At 27.6% G+C, this 17,642-nt stretch overlaps 1 protein-coding gene across 2 annotated transcripts in view; it reads right to left on the reverse strand.

Annotated features, from left to right (window-relative positions):
* LOC142331760 (mitogen-activated protein kinase kinase kinase 11-like) overlaps nt 1-17,642 on the reverse strand; it is a 532,753-nt gene that overhangs the window by 47,542 nt on the left and 467,569 nt on the right. For both annotated transcript variants that reach the window (XM_075377837.1, XM_075377836.1), the window contains exons 5-6: nt 10,482-10,722; nt 4,935-5,048 (exon numbers count right to left, since the gene is read on the reverse strand). In XM_075377837.1, the coding sequence (XP_075233952.1) occupies nt 4,935-5,048; nt 10,482-10,722 (355 nt within the window). The remainder of the gene's footprint in view (nt 1-4,934; nt 5,049-10,481; nt 10,723-17,642) is intronic.

Raw genomic sequence — 17,642 nt, forward strand, 5'->3', positions numbered from 1 at the left:
AATTAAGTGAAATATACACCGCAATAAATGTTTTTATAATAACCACTTGTAGAACATAATTACAAGTGATGTGTGACATGATTCTTCACAGCGCAATAATTAGAGTAGATTAAAAACAAGTAAATAAAATTTTTAGAATTATAAGTTATATTTACAATTCATAAACAGAACATTAATCATGTATGATTCATGAATGGTTCTACTATTATTAGTTGCTATGCAACAGGAAGAAGACCTAGATCACATCAATTTATAGTTTAGAGTAAAACTCAACAATTACACATGCTATAGCAAGTTTATGAAACCTGTTTTTTTATATATTATAATACCGTAAAAGACATATAGAAAATGATAATGTTTTTAGTTTGCTTGTAACAGAGGCCAATGTATGCAAAATGCTAGTACGGAGGCTTTCAGTTCGTGCGCCAACATATATGCTGATACATTTAGAAATATTTAAGAGTTGCCCAAATTTCAACAAATGAAGTTCCTTAATTCAAGTCAATGGCCAAAACTCAAAACTACTGAATTTATAAAATTTATAAGTAGCCATTTTTTCTGAACTTTTTATCACTGTTAATAAGGTAGATAAATATAAATAACTGTTATGGCACTTTTATTCAAAATTTTGGTACAAGTTACCTTCCATTCAGATTTGTGCCTTGTATCTTAAATGAAAAACAAACAAGGAAATCAAGTTGACATGAATGAATAGCATTCAAATTAACCTAACACGAATATTTTTTTCATTAATTATTACTATACAAAAAATTATTTTTTGTTTGCTGTTCAAACAAAGCATTGATATCACATCATATATCAAAAGAATTTCTGACCGAAGAAAAGAAAAAGACAATTGTAGCCAAACAATAAAGTGAAGATGTCAGTACTTTCATCATTATTCTGAGAAAGTTGTTCTCTTTGGCCCTTTCTTCCCCAAAGACAAAGAGAAAAGAATAACTATCTAGAAAGTCTTTAAGTTCTTTAGAAAGTCTTTTAAGTTATAAACAAAAAAACTCTAAATTTGAAAGCGTAATCTCCAACTGACAATGGCCTATGAATGCCTGTTGGCTTTAGGCAATAAACAAGGCAATCATTATTCCAAAGCCTACGTCATACGTACTGCAAGTATTATCAAAAAACTTTTCACAATACCAAAACTGAGAATGAGACTGAAATGCTGACTTTTGAGTTGACTGACTTCAAGAAAAGTTGATTCATAAAGGAACATTTGCTATATCTGTCATACGTTTCAAAACAAGTATATCAGATACATTTCTAAGAAATGTAGCAGTGGTTTATACAAAGTTAATATTAGAACTTTAAAACTGACAACACTTTTATGATAGAAGGAACAATTCTGTCTAAAATGTTAGGGAATACATGAGATAAACCTTGTAATGTTGACTTGTCAAATAGCAAATGGTATGGGGAATCTCAAATGATAATTTTAACAAATAAATGTCATCAATTTTCAGGAACCATCTTTATTTCATTAAATAGCTATAAATGTAAAAACTATAGTAGACATTTAAATAAAAGCACTTTTACAGACTGAATTAGCTCAGAAATCAGAATATATTACAAAATGTCAAATATTGTGCAAAAATTGGGATTCTTTTTATACAACAGATCTATTGAAACTATCATAAACAGCATCAGACATTATTTCTAAAAAATGATAAATGCCAATTTGTCATGCTACAATCTGTTGTTCATTTTAAAATAAAAGTTAATGCATATCAGTAGTCAGTTGTAACATGTAAACCATTCATATTTTTATTACAATTTTTTTCATATAAATCACACATTCTTTTGTACTATACAGACACACAGAAAAAAAAATACAATTAAATTATTTTTCAAAATATAATTTCTTCAGAACAAAGAACATCTGTATTTGTTTATCAATTTCCAATAGTTTCACCAAGAAATCATCAAGTCAATGCTACCAGAACTTAATTAATTTATAGGAATCAATAAAAAACTTTATGGCTGATATCTACTAAATGAAGTAACTTTAACCAGGTGCTGGTTACTAATTAACCATAAGTAGATATTATATAAATAATAAAATCATTCCCAAAACAAATCCAAAATTTCATAAATCAAAAGAAATTTTTAGTCATAATTAAAAATTATAAATTGTTGTAGTAGCCACAGATTGATGATTATTTTAAAATGAAGTGAAAGGAAAAATCTGGAAGGTAAAAAAGAAACAAAAAAAAAAAAAAAAAAACAGAAATGTTAACATATAAATTAAATTCTGTGATACTGATTTATAAAACCAAATATATAACAAATAAAAAAAGGATAATTGCAAAGAATGAAAAAAAAATTGGGTTTAATAACTGGTTAATTAAACATATATATATTTAAATTAATATATAACACAAAAACATATAAAACATACGGCAAAATTAAAATAAATAGTAAAAGTTAAATCAATAATCACTGATGTTAAAAATACAAAAATTAATTTGTAAATATAATAACTAAAATGATTAATAAATTAGAAAAGAAACTAAACATAAATTGTATTAAAATTAAATACAGAGGAAATGAATATCAATAGTCGTTTTGAAAAAAAAATTGGAATCTATATTGTAGTTAATAAATTAACACATCAAACTGACAATAGAAGAGAATGAATCATTTCCCATAAAAATTAGAAAATAAATAAACAGAATAAAATATATAAATCAAAATCAAAGACACAAAAATCCACTCTATTCACAAACACAATTTACGATAAAAAATAAATAAATTAGAAAAATATAAACTACTGAACTTCAAATGAAAAAAAAACTTCAATTGCCTTCATGCAATAATAATAGGGATTTGAGCATAATAAAGTAAATAAATAAATAAATGAAAGTGCATTTCATTGTAACTGCGTGTTGTATAAAATTCATCCAAAAATAAAATAACCTGTGTAACAAACTATATTTCTATTAAATTTTAGTCAAAACTACATTTCAAAAGATAATCTTGGCAAATAAAAGATGCTACGTGTAATTAGATAGTGAGAAAAGACCATTACTGTAACATATCATAATTAAAATATTACTATTAAGTAAAAGAGCAGAAAAAAATATCATATCAGTAACATTATCCACAGCTATTATTAAAACCCATCCCAATTTCACAGGGAAAAATTGTACCTTGAAATAGTGCTATCTATTGGTTTGTTTTAAAAAATTGCTGCAGTTTTAAATTTCTAGGTATTTTAAAACTTATAAAAAAAAGTGAAAAAAATCCAGTTGTAAGTTTAAGAAACATTTTGAATCTTCATCCCTAGAGACAGTAAGTGTCAAAACACTTACTGATAACATCATAACTTCTCAATAATTTATAAAAAACTGTAATAATAAATTTTTAAGTTTCAATCTATAAACATTTGAGAAATATGAAGAAAATGACAAATCTCTAATTTAGAGACTAAAAGTTAATAAAAATCTTTTATTGGTGGATATGGACAAGTTTTAAATTCTGGGTCACATGTTCCAATAGGCGAATAATTTTTTTTTTCTAATTAATAGGAAATGAGAAGCACTTATAATAGGACAGGGATTATTATTTATTATCCAGGGATTATGTATATCCAGGGATATACAAGAACATGCAACCATAAAGCTGAAAGAGCTTAAAAAATATGCTTATTACTCAACAAATAGGCTTTATGTTCAAGCTAAACTATGAACACATGAAATGCCTTGATATCTTAACAAAAATTTAAAGAAAAAGCTACAGGAAAAATACTGAATAACAACAAAAGAAAGGGAGAGCTTTTAACACTAAGATCCAAATTTAACCATTTCCTTAATAAAAAAAAACTACTGTTAAACAACCATGCATCATAAAAGAATGTCTTAATTTCTTTTCAATATTAATAACTCGTATTTTGGGGTAATTTATTGTTGAACGTATGATTTCACTAATCTCATGATTCAAGGGCTGAAATTCATACTGGAAGCGAGCCTAAATACGAAAACTGCTAATGAGTTAAAACTTGATGAGCTGTTACAAGAATCGCTTCATTATGTAGCTTCCAGTTATAATACAATAACTGAAGACATAGTGCCGTTTTAAAGGGAGGCCAATTCTCCTTCATATTTATAACCTATTATAGAAAATCAAGGACACCTTACCACTTTGATAAAATGTATGCAATATCCTACCACTACAATTAGTGAAGTCATTATTATACATAAATGCTGTTAATAAAAAAAAAATTAAACCTATTTGAAAAACATTAGATGTAAAGTGAGGAACATTGTATTAATCTTTCACCTATAAATTAAAAAAGACATTATAAATTCAAATCTACATTATAGCTCGAATATGTCGTCTTGTATATTCTAAATACAACCATACCTTAAGATATTAAAAAACATCTTTGGTTTTCTGATCTCCAGCTTTTACATGTTCCTATATCTTTCTCTTGATGATGATTTACCCTCATCCCTTGTTATTTTGTATTTGTATTGTTTGGAGAAATTTTGAAACCCAGGTTTGGCTTTACCTGGAAGGTACCAGTCACCATCTCTTATTAGAGTTGAAAAATAATTTTAAAAAATTCTCTTAAACTGCGTAATAATTTATTAATATATTAATAAATTTCAAAAATCAATTTAATTTTCAAGAAAGACCACTATCTACTTCACAACAATAAAACTGCAGCAAATATAATCAACAAAATTAATACTTGTTTTTATCTTGTTTAAAAACTATTCATGTAGAGAATGATTTACATGTTATTTAATATTTTTCAATATAAAATATCTCTACATTTAAGTAATTAATTACTTCCCATAAAACCAATTTTATTTTTAAAAAATCAAAAAATGATTTTTTTTTAATTTTTTATATGAGGAAATAGCTTGAAGATAAACACTACGATCTCTTACACAAGAATTAATTGGTTAACTCACGCGCTATAGCTCGTAGCCTTGGAAAGTTAGGTGATCCTCCAGGGGGACTGTTTGTACTAGAAGCATTTCTACTTTTTCGTTCTGTGTGTTGTACAGTAATCATATGTTGAAAATCTAAAAACAAAAAAAACTACGTAATTTTAAGAAAACTGAAAAATTTTATAAAAATTTAACTTGCAAATCTTTAATTATAGAAATGCAATTAGAGTATTACAAGAAAGCGTAATACCAGCTATCCTCAGTAAAATAAAATTTTATTTTATTAAATTATCTTAGAAATTTTATTAAGTTTAACTTGTCTATGCACAGATATTACAGACAGGATAAAAGTAACAACTTTAAACCAGCATCTTATGAATTTCTTATAACATAACAACGGTAAATGAAAACATTAAAAATCAGATTTACATAAGCAGTATGCTTCTTAATTATACTTCTTAACAAATACTTGGATAAAAGGAAAAAGGTTTTCTTGATTTTTAGAAGTACTATTGTAGTTGGTAAAATAATAAAGTGACTACATACACCACAAATTTTTAAAATCAAAATCAGCCAATGTCAATGAAATTTGAAATCTTACATATATACAAAGCATGGCTATTAAATAACGAGACTAATGCTACTACAGAACTGCGGATGCGCCAAATTCATATGACTGACAGCTGTGTAGCGTGACGCCTTCTCTTTTGATTGTTGCCACTCCAGTTGTAGACATATTAGTCTGGGTGTGGCCTTCATTTGGATAACTTCTGTTTTTTATTTTGCCAAAAAAATGATAAGTGTTTTATTAGAGCAAAGAACTGTCGTGAAATTTCATATGAAACTTGGAAAAACTGCTATTGAAACTCATATTATATTAAAAAAAAGGATATGGCAATGAATGTTTATCACGTGTGCAGGTTTTTGAGTAGTTTAAGCTTTCCAAGATGGCTGAGAAGACAAAGATGAAGTCTGCCTGGGTCGCCTTTCCATGTCAAAAATAGATAAAAATATTGAAAAAATTGGTAATCTGATCCGATCTGACCGTCAGTTAACTATTCTTGTCTTTATTCTAGGTGCTTGCTCAACTTCGTGAAAAAATAATAAAAAAACGACCTGAATTGTGGAAGAACAAGTCATGGGTTCTTCATCAGAACAATGTACCAACTCGCACTACATTGTCTGTCAAGATGTTTCTAGCCAAGTATAACATCTCAGTGTTAGGCCTTATTCACCTGACCTGGCGCTATTTACCTTTATCTGTTCCCCAAGGTCAAATCTGCATTAAAAGGAACAAAATTTTAGACCGTTGAAGCTGTGAAAGTGGCACATGTCATGAAAGAGCTCACAGAAGAAAAATTCCAGCACTGTTTCAAACAATGGAACATTCATATCGAGCATTATAGGAATTGACGAGAGGTATATATTGAAGGGAATAATAACTAAATATGTATACATTTAAAATAAAATATTTTACAACATTAGTCTTATTTAATAGCCACACCTCATAGATAGCTTAGCTTACTCTTAGCTTCATGAATATTTTAATAAAAACTTATTTAAAAACATTTAAACAGATGCTGTGTCTACACATTTTTTTGATATAGAGTACATTTTAATACACTGAATACAAATCAAATCATAATCTAATCTTACTTAAACATAAAAATAAATCATTTACCCAGAAATAAATTATTTTACCCAAAATAATATATTGACACTCTCATTAAAAACATGATTTTCAGGCAATTATTTATTGTACATTTATCAGATTTATAATCTTTTATTACAAATGGACCATTCTGTGCTGATACCTAAACTTTTCTATTTGGTTGCCTGTTCTCAGATTGGCAATAAAATGAAAAGCATAACTTTTATTTGGTTCTTAAGTTTCTTTAAATATAAATATTTTGTAATCCAAAAAAAAAGGTTACCTGCTAAGAAGAATAAGTATACATTAATACAGATATAAGTCAGAATTTTTCAAATTACTCATTTTATATTATTTATTTTATTGTAAGACTTTAAAGTGGTTTATGTTCAATTTTCTTGACCAGATTTCAATCTTCATCGTTTACATAGTATCATAATATTATATTTTTCTAAATCGATCGGATTTAAATTAATTTCAGCTCCCCTCTACTATACAATTATTATCTTATTAAAAATAGTTTATTTAAGTTTTGAAATTTTTAAAATTTTAATTCTTCCATTTCTTAATTATTTATCATTGGTATTATTCATTAGTTTATCAATAATATTATATCTGTCATATAAATAAACCCAAATTAATCAAAAAGTTCACGATTCAAGTAACTTCCAATTTGAAAACATATATTTTTGCATCAATGATATATAAGGAAGTTATTGTTACAACATTGATAACACTGAATGTTTTCTTATCTTTGGACGTATTCTTTTAAACAGTCAACTATATTTATTGTGGAAAATGAATTTTTAAAGGATGAGTAAATTCAACAGAACTGTGAATAGACCCAGGTCTCCTGATCCCACAACAACAGGAGGATGAACTGATTGTTAATTGGAAAATCATATAAAAAAGAAATCTATATTATACCAAAATAATGCTGTAATTTTATTAGTTACTTTAAGTTAATGTTCATTTCTGAATCTAACTCATAATAAAAAAAAGTAAACTAATCTCTTATCAGAATTTGAATAGAAATATTTTGAATAAGTTCCTACAAATACACTACTAATGTAAGCAGTTCATATTTAAAGCACACAACTAAATACTACCACAAACTTAATGTTCAACAAAACTAACTTTTAATAAAAAAAAAAATCTATTGTAATCTTTAAATTATTTACACACTTCCTTAGATTAATTTATTTTTCCTAATGAGTTTTTTCCTAGCAAATGATTTTCAATATTTAATACTAGCTTAAATTTTAAAAAGTCAGTAATTTTTAATTTTCTTCCTGAACAAATTTTAAATTTATTAAAAACTGAAAAATATTTTAAAATTATAATTTTTACGTTTTAGCCCTAACTTAAGTTTTAATCACAAGAAAATTCCAATACCGACAACTGTTTTGTGTCTGTCAAAATGTTGTCCAGATCTTCCAAGTCTTTGTCATCTACTAAACTAGGAGCACAGCTGATTTACCCAGCATTGAGTAAAATATCACCATGATCTGAATACTAATTAACTGTGATTTATTTAATCATTGTGTTCGAAAGGTTAACATTTCTAGTTATATAATGTATTTCACACATTGAAAGAAGAAGGTATCTTCTTCTTCATCCTATTCTGATGTAACTGTGATGAAATTAGTTTTGTAAAAATAACTATAGATTTTCTTATACTGGATGTCCAGACTTCTGTATATATTTTAATTATTTATATATTTTATTATATCATGCAAGTTTTTATAACACTAGTTTGACACACTAGTTTGGAGCATAGCTTTATAAGTTTCACTTATAAAGCTATGCTCCAAATATATACTTTCAAAAATGTTTTCCTGACATTTAAACTAATTTTTTGATGTAAGCAAACTATATCTCTGACTGAAAGCTCATTTTGCCTGTGTCATTTGGTATTTTATATCGCTCCTGCTTCATCCATCTTTAGTAATTCTAATTCCCAAATAACAAAATTCTTCTACCTCTGCAATCTTTTCCTATTTTTAAGTTCAGTGGTCCATCTACATTATTTCTACTACATTACACTACTTTCATTTTGTTCTTTTTTATTTTCATGCGGTAGTTCTTGCATAGGACTTCATCCATGCCATTCATTGTTTCTTCTAAATCTTTTCTACTCTAAGCTAAAAGTACTATATTATCAGCAAAATTGTAGCATCTTTATTTTTTACCTTGCACTGTTACTCCGAATCTAAATTGTTCTTTAATATCATTAATTGCTAGTTATATGTAACAATTAAAAAGTAATGGGAATAGGGAACATCCCTGTCAGTCTCTTTTTTATTATGGCTTCTTTCTTATGTTCTTCAATTATTACTGTAGCAATTTGGTTCCTGTAAATGTTAGCAACTGTTCCTCTACCTCTATACTTGAACCCTAGATTTTTTGAAATGCTTAACATTTTATTCCAGTCTACATTAGCAAATGCCTTTTCTAAGGTCTATAAATGGCAAGTATGTTGGTTTGTTTTTCTTTAATCTTCATTCGACCATTAATCTGAGCACTAAAATTGCTTCCCTTGTCCCTATACTTTTTTCCTAAAATCAAATTGGTCTTCTCCTAACACTTCTTCCACTCTCCTCTCAATTTCTCTGTACAGAATTCTAGTTAAGATTTTTTATGCGCAAGTTGTTAGTTCTATATTCTTCAGATTTATCTGCTACTGCTTTTTTTGGTATCATGGCAATAACACTCTTTTCGAAGTCTGATGAAACTTTCCTTTTTTCATAAATATTACACACCAGATTGTATAACCTCACTATCGCTTCCTCACCTGTACTGTACAGTAATTCTGAAGGTATTCCGTCTATCCCAGAAACCTTTCTGCCATTCAAATCTTTTAATGCTCTATTAAATTCAGATCTCAGTATTGAATTTCCCTTTTCATCCTTTTTGACTTCCTCTTCTTCCTCTATAACACCAATTTCTAATTCATTTCCTCTGTATAACTCTTCTTCAATATATTCCACCCACCTATCGACCTTTTCTTTCATATTATATTTTTTATTTAACATGTTATTAGATTTTAATTTATGCATGCATGTGGTGCTAGTACACCTAATGGAGACTGGATTCAATAAAATCACCTACAAATCGTTACAATAGTACAACTGATGATATGTAATTTCAATCTAATACTAACCCTGAGAGTGTTTCGTATGAATCATTGATCATTATGGAACCTGATCGTGCAATGAACATTAGCTAAAGAAATTTTACGATAGTGGATCCTCTATCGACCCAAAAAATCTTAATTTTTTTTAATGTTTAGACAAAAATTCAAGCAAAATTGATATAAAATATTTCAATGGATTGAACTCAACACATTAAGGAATTATTGCAAATTGCTTTATTTGATTTTCCTTCATTTTTATAATTTACAATTATTACTACTATTCACAAAATAAAATTAATAGGATTTGTAATCATGTTCGAAAAATAAATGATTAAATATTCAATAATATAAGTAACATTTTCATTTAATTATCTGCTTTCACAAATTTTCAAGAATTTTATTACAGAATCTCACGAGTTAAAATTATTGTAATATATTTTATACACGCTTAATTAAAAACAAATAATACAAAATGTTTTTTTTATAAACAAATTTAATTATTAATTTGGATGAAATTTTAGATTTTAGGAAAGGAAAAGAAGGAAAAACCACACTAAATGTATCCATTTCGTTATACATGTTATAATACACAAGACCTATCAGAATATTTTTTACATAAACGAAGTGAATAAATTATTGTAATAGAAATATCAATCAGAACAGAACGAGGTATAAAGTATCCTCCACCTGGGAGAGCAAGATCTAATCTATCAGTCATAACAACATTAATTAAAATTAATTCTGAAAAAAATCACAATTTTATAAATCGCTATTTATTTACCTGAAGGAAAACTTATCTGTCCGGGTTCTTTTTTGAGCAGTTTTAATCGAGATCGTTTAAATTTTCCTCGTCGTTTGTTCGGTGTTGGTGTTTGGTGTTGATACATCATTATATTTAATTCCCGTTCCACTAATTCGATTTCTCTCCTGGTTAATTCTTCTTCCCTCTGTCGAAGCTGTTGTTCCATTAGTTGTTGATTTAACTGAGCTTTAGTTAACTCTTCTTCACGACATCTTAACTCCTACAAAAAAAAATGCACTTAATTAAAACTATTCAACAAGAAAGAAAAAAATTATTGCTAAAGAATTTAAAAAAATAAACAGGAAAAGATTTGCAACCTATTTAAGCAAATTTTAACATACAAAACTTTTTTAATTAATTGGGATAACATTTTTTTTATTCAATCCATCATTACATAAATTAATTAATTTAAAAAATGTATGATTATGAGTGGATTCCCTTTGTAAAAAAACTAAAATTAAACAGGAAAAGATTTGCAACCTATTTAAGCAAATTTTAACATACAAAACTTTTTTAATTAATTGGGATAACATTTTTTTTATTCAATCCATCATTACATAAATTAATTAATTTAAAAAATGTATGATTATGAGTGGATTCCCTTTGTAAAAAAACTAACAGAATGTATAAAATTATAAAAAAATATAAAATTACACATTTTGTAAATGTATAAAATGATGAAAAATATATAAAATAATACTCCACTTTATCATAATCCCTTATGCCATCTTAATTTTAAGTGCTACTGATAAGATGGACAAATCTGTAATGGTTAAAATATTACAGAAACACTTATAATCAGATTAAAAAATTAAATTTAAAGATTAATCACTGAAACAGTAAATACATTATCTTCTCAACAATATCTCTAACTCACTATGTTGAAATAACCTCAACTAAACTGAAACCACAAAATCTCATAATCACAGAAGGGGTAACGTATCAGTAATTTTCCACAAAACATTGATGTACAAAAAAAGGGCTGCATTTCTTAGGTAATACAGAAGAAAATTGATAAATTCTAGGTACGCAACATTAGATTACAAAGTCGAGAGTTCTAAGATTCAAATCCTAGTTCTTTTATACGGATTTGAAAACTAGATCATGGATACCGGTGTTCTTTGATGGTTGGGTTTTAATTAACCACATATCTCAGGAATGGTCGACCTGAGACTGTACAAAACTACACTTCATTTACATTGATACATATCACCCTCAGAAATAATCTTCTATGGTGGTTCTGGAGGCTAACAGAAAAAAGAGGAGGTATGCTACATTAATCTATTTAATGAGTTTGTTTTTCCTGCTTGTGATTATGTTTTTGAATGAAACTAATATTTAAAAGTATAGTTTCTGATACATGTACCTCAAGACAGAAAATGACATAATGGCCATTTCATAAAGAAGAAGAAAAATTTTTATCTTTGTTTATGAAAATCATTAATAAACCACAGTCACAATTATCATTGTAGGACTATTTTAATTTCACAAGAAAGAATGACATATCTTGATTATTATATTCTTAATTAATTTTCAATAATAATTTATAGATTGTATTATAAATATTCCATAACAGTTTAAAAGCCTGAATTAAAAATACAAAAAAAAAATTTGCTTATTTCACTTATTGTTCTGTAATATACTATTTTTAATTAGACATTAAAAGTTTTATTTATAATTTACTTCCCATAATGAGAAGGAATCATAAATGAAACAAAGATTGCAATAATAATATGAACTGAAGATGCTGCTGACAGCAGACATATTAACAAATTGTAGGTACAAAGGAATCCCAAAAATAATGCACAGCTCTGGATTAAAAGAAAGTTTATTTGTTCACAAAATTAAGTTTACAGCCTTTCAATATAATCCCTACCATGTAATGAATGCTTGTCATCAATGTGTTGTCTATAGCAGGAGATGCTCAGCCATAGCATGGCTCATCTATCATTTTCCTTATGCCCTTCCTAAACTTTTTATGTCAGCACTATATGGTGCTGTCAACAGTATTATCACCACATACTTCCCATGACAAATGATAAATTATTGGTACAGTAGTGCCTCTTAAAGTTTTGATTTTGATGTATGCACAAGTCACTCAAAATTTGTTGTGATCAGAGTTCATTTTTCCTCTTCAAAATGCACTGACATCATCACGCATTTAATAAACACCAAATAACTTATATGGTCTGCTTTGTGAACATCAGGATACATATTGCAAGTTGTGAATCATTCCATGTTTTCATTTTTGTGTGCAAGCACTTGGTGCATTACTTTTGGGAATACCCTCATAACACTGATTGGATTACTATAGAAATGTTTATAAAATATCAGTGCTGGTTGGTTGACAATAAACATTAACTGATTAATAAGTCACATTTAACCGTCAAGTGTCTTTCTAAAATATTTGCAGAATACTCCTAACCATAAAGCATACCACTCTTAATAATGATCATAAACCACTTTTAAAACGTTTATACGCACTGCTTGTCAATAAACATTTTATAAATTATCATGCTTTTTTATAAAGAAATATTGCAATTAATATTTAAACTCCCATGTTGAACTTAAAAAAATTACTTTCATTATTGTGGCTGACATGAATGAAATAAAAAATATTTATAATACAAAAAAATAAATATCTGACAAGACATAATGTTATATGAAAAATAATTTAGTGTCCACATGAACTCTCCATTTATACTTTAAAGAGAACTTGTTACACACTAAATGAGTGAGAGAGAGAAGAGAGAGTAAGGGGGGAGAGAGATGTGGACCTAGATTAAAAATATAAATCAATTTATCAAATTTGTATAGAGTTTTCTTCATTCATACTAAAAAAAAATTATTTATTTTAATACTCTTTTTGTTTTCTATTTCATTATACCAAATATTGCTATTTTAAGCACCATTTCATAGACAGCTCTAACCTAAAAATTGCAATAATTGTATTTAAACATTTAAAAATGTTAACAAAAAATAAAACAATACCAATACATACCGTTCATGAAAATTTGGTATAATCAATTTTTTTGGTATAATAAATCAACAGCAGAAAAAATAATAAATCAAAATTTCTATTGCTTAAATTAATAAGAGCAACAATAAGCATTACCATTACACGAATGCAGCGTTATTGAAAATAATTGTAATAGAAGACAGATATTCTACAAATACAAAAACTCAGTCAAAATAATAATTAAAAAAATATCTAAAATATACAAAGGTTAAAACTACTGTACAACAAATAACCTATAACAATTTTACTGTAACAAACTAATATAATTCAATTCCGATGTTAAAAAAAGTAACACTTCACTATTACATATGCCTGGAATAAGTAAAAAGTTAATAAATAACAATTCTAAGGTCCAGTAATATATTACTCTGACTCAATGTGACACTGCTATAACATCTGTTTACTTTATTTTTTCATTTGGTTACCCTCTGAAACAAATATTTCTACCAAAATGTTTTATAATTGTGAAAGTAGATTAATGACATGTTTTAAATATTGATTTACATTTAAAACATAAGTATTACTATTAGTCTGATTTTTTCTGGCATTCTTTTAATACTTATCAACAGAATAAGACAATGATATAAAATTCATGTAAGTGTTAAGAAACTCAGGCAAAATATTCAATTTACCTGCTGAAAACTGCAAGTGTAAGTATTCAACAGCATTAACAAGGAGCACACAACCAGCAAGAGGTTTAGATAAATGCACAAATACATCACATTTACAAATAGGCAAATACATTTCTTTTGATAAAATTACTAAAAAAAAAAAATATTTTCAAGCTTTTTCATTGTTTTTATTAGATCTCATGAAAATGTTGCTAACTAAAGGATTTCTAGTACTTATATTTCAAATTTTGGACATTATACTTTTTTCCTTGAGTTATACTGTGTTTCCTTGAGTTATCCTGCCATAAATTATGTATAATTGAAATGTTTTCTGGTGTTTATTTCCTGCATATTAGTAAATCGGTTAATATTCTTGTTTGACATCTATTCTCTTGATATCAATACTTCAATGTAACTGAAATGAAACAGATTTCCTTTAGATATGGTATGTATGAATACTCAAACCAATTCTGTAATTGCATCATTACTTTTGTATAGCAAGACCACAGATTACAAACCTCTGTATTCTTTCACCAAAGTTCAGCTTAATTTCATACCTGTTTTTTTTATAAGTACAAAGAAAAAAGAATTCTTTGTTCCTGAATAGAACAAAACTTCTTGCTTGGTAGACAATAAATCCCAAACTTTCATTTTAGAAAAAGTTTACTCGAAAACATCAAAAGTTTACTCAAAACATTTCGCTACAATAGTGCTTACGTAACTGAGCTAAACATATTCATTTTTTAATTGATTAATCCATATCAATTAATTTATGACAATGAAAAAATATATAAAAATAAATTGTCATGAAAGTAGTATAATCAAATGAAGTACTGTAATATTGTGATATACAAAGAAAATATCAACCCCAGAACTCTACACAAATATCTTCACCAGTGAGCTTCCATCTAAGGTTACCTTACTGCCCAGGTAGGTAAAGCAGTCCATGCTCAAATTGTTCATAGCCCAAGTTTACACTTAGCGTAAGTTCTATGCCTACTTGTTACCATGATTTTTGTCTTACCTTTATTTTTAAATTGTACTTCACTGTCTGCTCTAACTCCTTCAGCGTGGCTGGCTATTAAATCATCCTTATTTTCTGCAAGCATGGCTATATCATCTACAAACCACATCACACTTATCTTTACTTTATGTATACCTAACACCTCTAATGTTTCTCATTTTTTCTCACTCTGTCAAGGCCTCTCTGGAAGTAACCATCGAATAAAACTGGTGAGAGTGCACATCCTTACCGTACCTCTTGTCTGATGCTTGCCTCCGTTGGTATTCATTATGTTTCACTACAATTCACCCATGTACAGATTGTGAATTACCCTTATCTCTGTTCTTTATTTCTGCTTCTTTCATCCATCTACCTCTTTTGAACCTGAACTGATCTTCTGTAAGAACAACTCTTTTCCCTCAATTCTTCTCAAAATATAGACATCAAGATTTTGGTACATGAGTTACCAAACTAAAGGTCCTATGTAGCTTGCAATGAACTTGTGAGACCTTCTTTGGGTGTATAATAACACACAACATAAAGTCTAATGGAACTTGCCCAGTTTCACAAACTCTCATCACTAGATTCCATTTGAACACATTCTCCTGCATTTTTAATTAGTCATATTTTATATACCGTATTATTATTACCATTACCAGATATTCCATCTTTCAGATGCTTAGTGCGTGTATAAATTCTACTCTTAATATGTAATCTCCCTTTTCATTCTCCTCAACATCGTCTTCAGTTTCCAACACCTATGCAAAATCATCTAGCTCACTTCTATAAAGCATTTCTAAGAATTTGTTTCATCTTATAACAATTTCCTTCTGTTCAAATAGTAATTCACCTCTCTCATTCTTAATGCAGGTTGATATTTATTCCCAAAGAATTATTTTACCCATTTACATATACCTTCCAATTTGCAACTTTTATCACCTCCTCAGTTTTGTTGCATCTACGCTCTACGTAGGTTTCCTTTGCTTTCCTTGCATCTCTATTTATTTTAAATCTTAGAGCTCGGTATAATCTTTTTCCTTCCTCAGTTGGGTCATTCTTCAAATTCCTCTTCACTCTATTTTTTTAAAATTATGTTCTCTTTTATCTATTCCTTTCTACGCTACGCTTTGCTTTCTGTTTCACTACAATCTTTTATCAGAATCCCAACGCATAATCTTTCTCATAGTTCCACTGATCCTTTACATTCTCTAAAAAATCATTCTACTTTCCAGTTTTCACAGGCTTGTTATTAGTTTTCTTTATATTCCCACCAATACCAAAGGAATTTATAAATCTGTGACTTGCTAAAACCTAGATTACGTACTGCTATAACCTAAGATTTACTTATTGAAGTAAGCAAACTAGAAAAATTAACACATAGAATGGTTTTTGGGAACATTACATGCCAGATTGTTTTCACTTTATTATCGACTCCATACAAAGCTAAATAAGAGAGAAAAGCTGGCCTCTGTGGCACGAGTGGTAGCGTCAATAAAAAAAAAAGTAAGATAAAGACATAGCAAAATCAAGAACTAAAAGTTAGAATAAAAATATACTAATAAATCATAAATTAAGACAAATGTTAAGAGTAATATACGTTAACAAACAACAAACACATTCAACTAATAAAACATATAAAGTGCAACTTTCCCTAGATTTATGAATTACTGAAACCAAAATTATTCTAAAACTTAATAAACTAAAAATAAAAACAGAACATTCAAAAGAATAAAAAGTCTACCAAGAGAAACAGAATGAAATAGTAAAGTAATGTAGACAACATGAACAAATGTTAGTAAGTAAACATACCTCTTCTTTCGACCGGAAGGCCTTGAAATGCACAAACATGAAAAAATTATTCTATTACATTTATTTCTTACACAAAAAAAAAATTAATCATGAGAACAATAAACAATGATTAAAAAACTGAATACATTATGAGCTATATGAAACAAATAAAAAAGACATACACTCGAACATAATGATTATAATTTACTGAAAAAGACAAAGAAAAAATATATGTAATACTGTATAAAAAAAAAAATCTAGAATATTGATAATCCCCATAAATCAAATAAAATCATTGGCAAAAAGTAATCGCTAGTGCAAATTTCTGAATTTGTCACATATCCAGTTTCATTTGTGTTAAAAAGTTACTGTTGTAATTAATTATTCAACATCTTAAAAATTAAAAAAATACAGAAAAATAACATTAAAATTGGATTATCAAATCGATCTATTGAAATAAAAAATACTCTTTTAGACTTCCTCTTACATAAAAAAATTACAGAAGTTAAACTTTTTCTTACTAGACAGAGTCTTGTAGTAGCGATGTGAAACTAAGTTTTTTCTGTAAAAAGAGTCACCTCTTCTAATTATTGTGAAGTGAGCACCACATTGCATTGAAATGAGTGACATTTCTAGAAAGGTTGCTTTTGGATCTCTTGCTCTTAATTTGACTTTTTTTTTTAATGAAAACAGACATTACTTGTCCACAAAAAAATATT

The sequence above is a fragment of the Lycorma delicatula genome, chromosome 10 (assembly GCF_047948215.1).
Source record: "Lycorma delicatula isolate Av1 chromosome 10, ASM4794821v1, whole genome shotgun sequence".
Classification (NCBI taxonomy): Eukaryota; Metazoa; Arthropoda; class Insecta; order Hemiptera; family Fulgoridae; genus Lycorma; species Lycorma delicatula.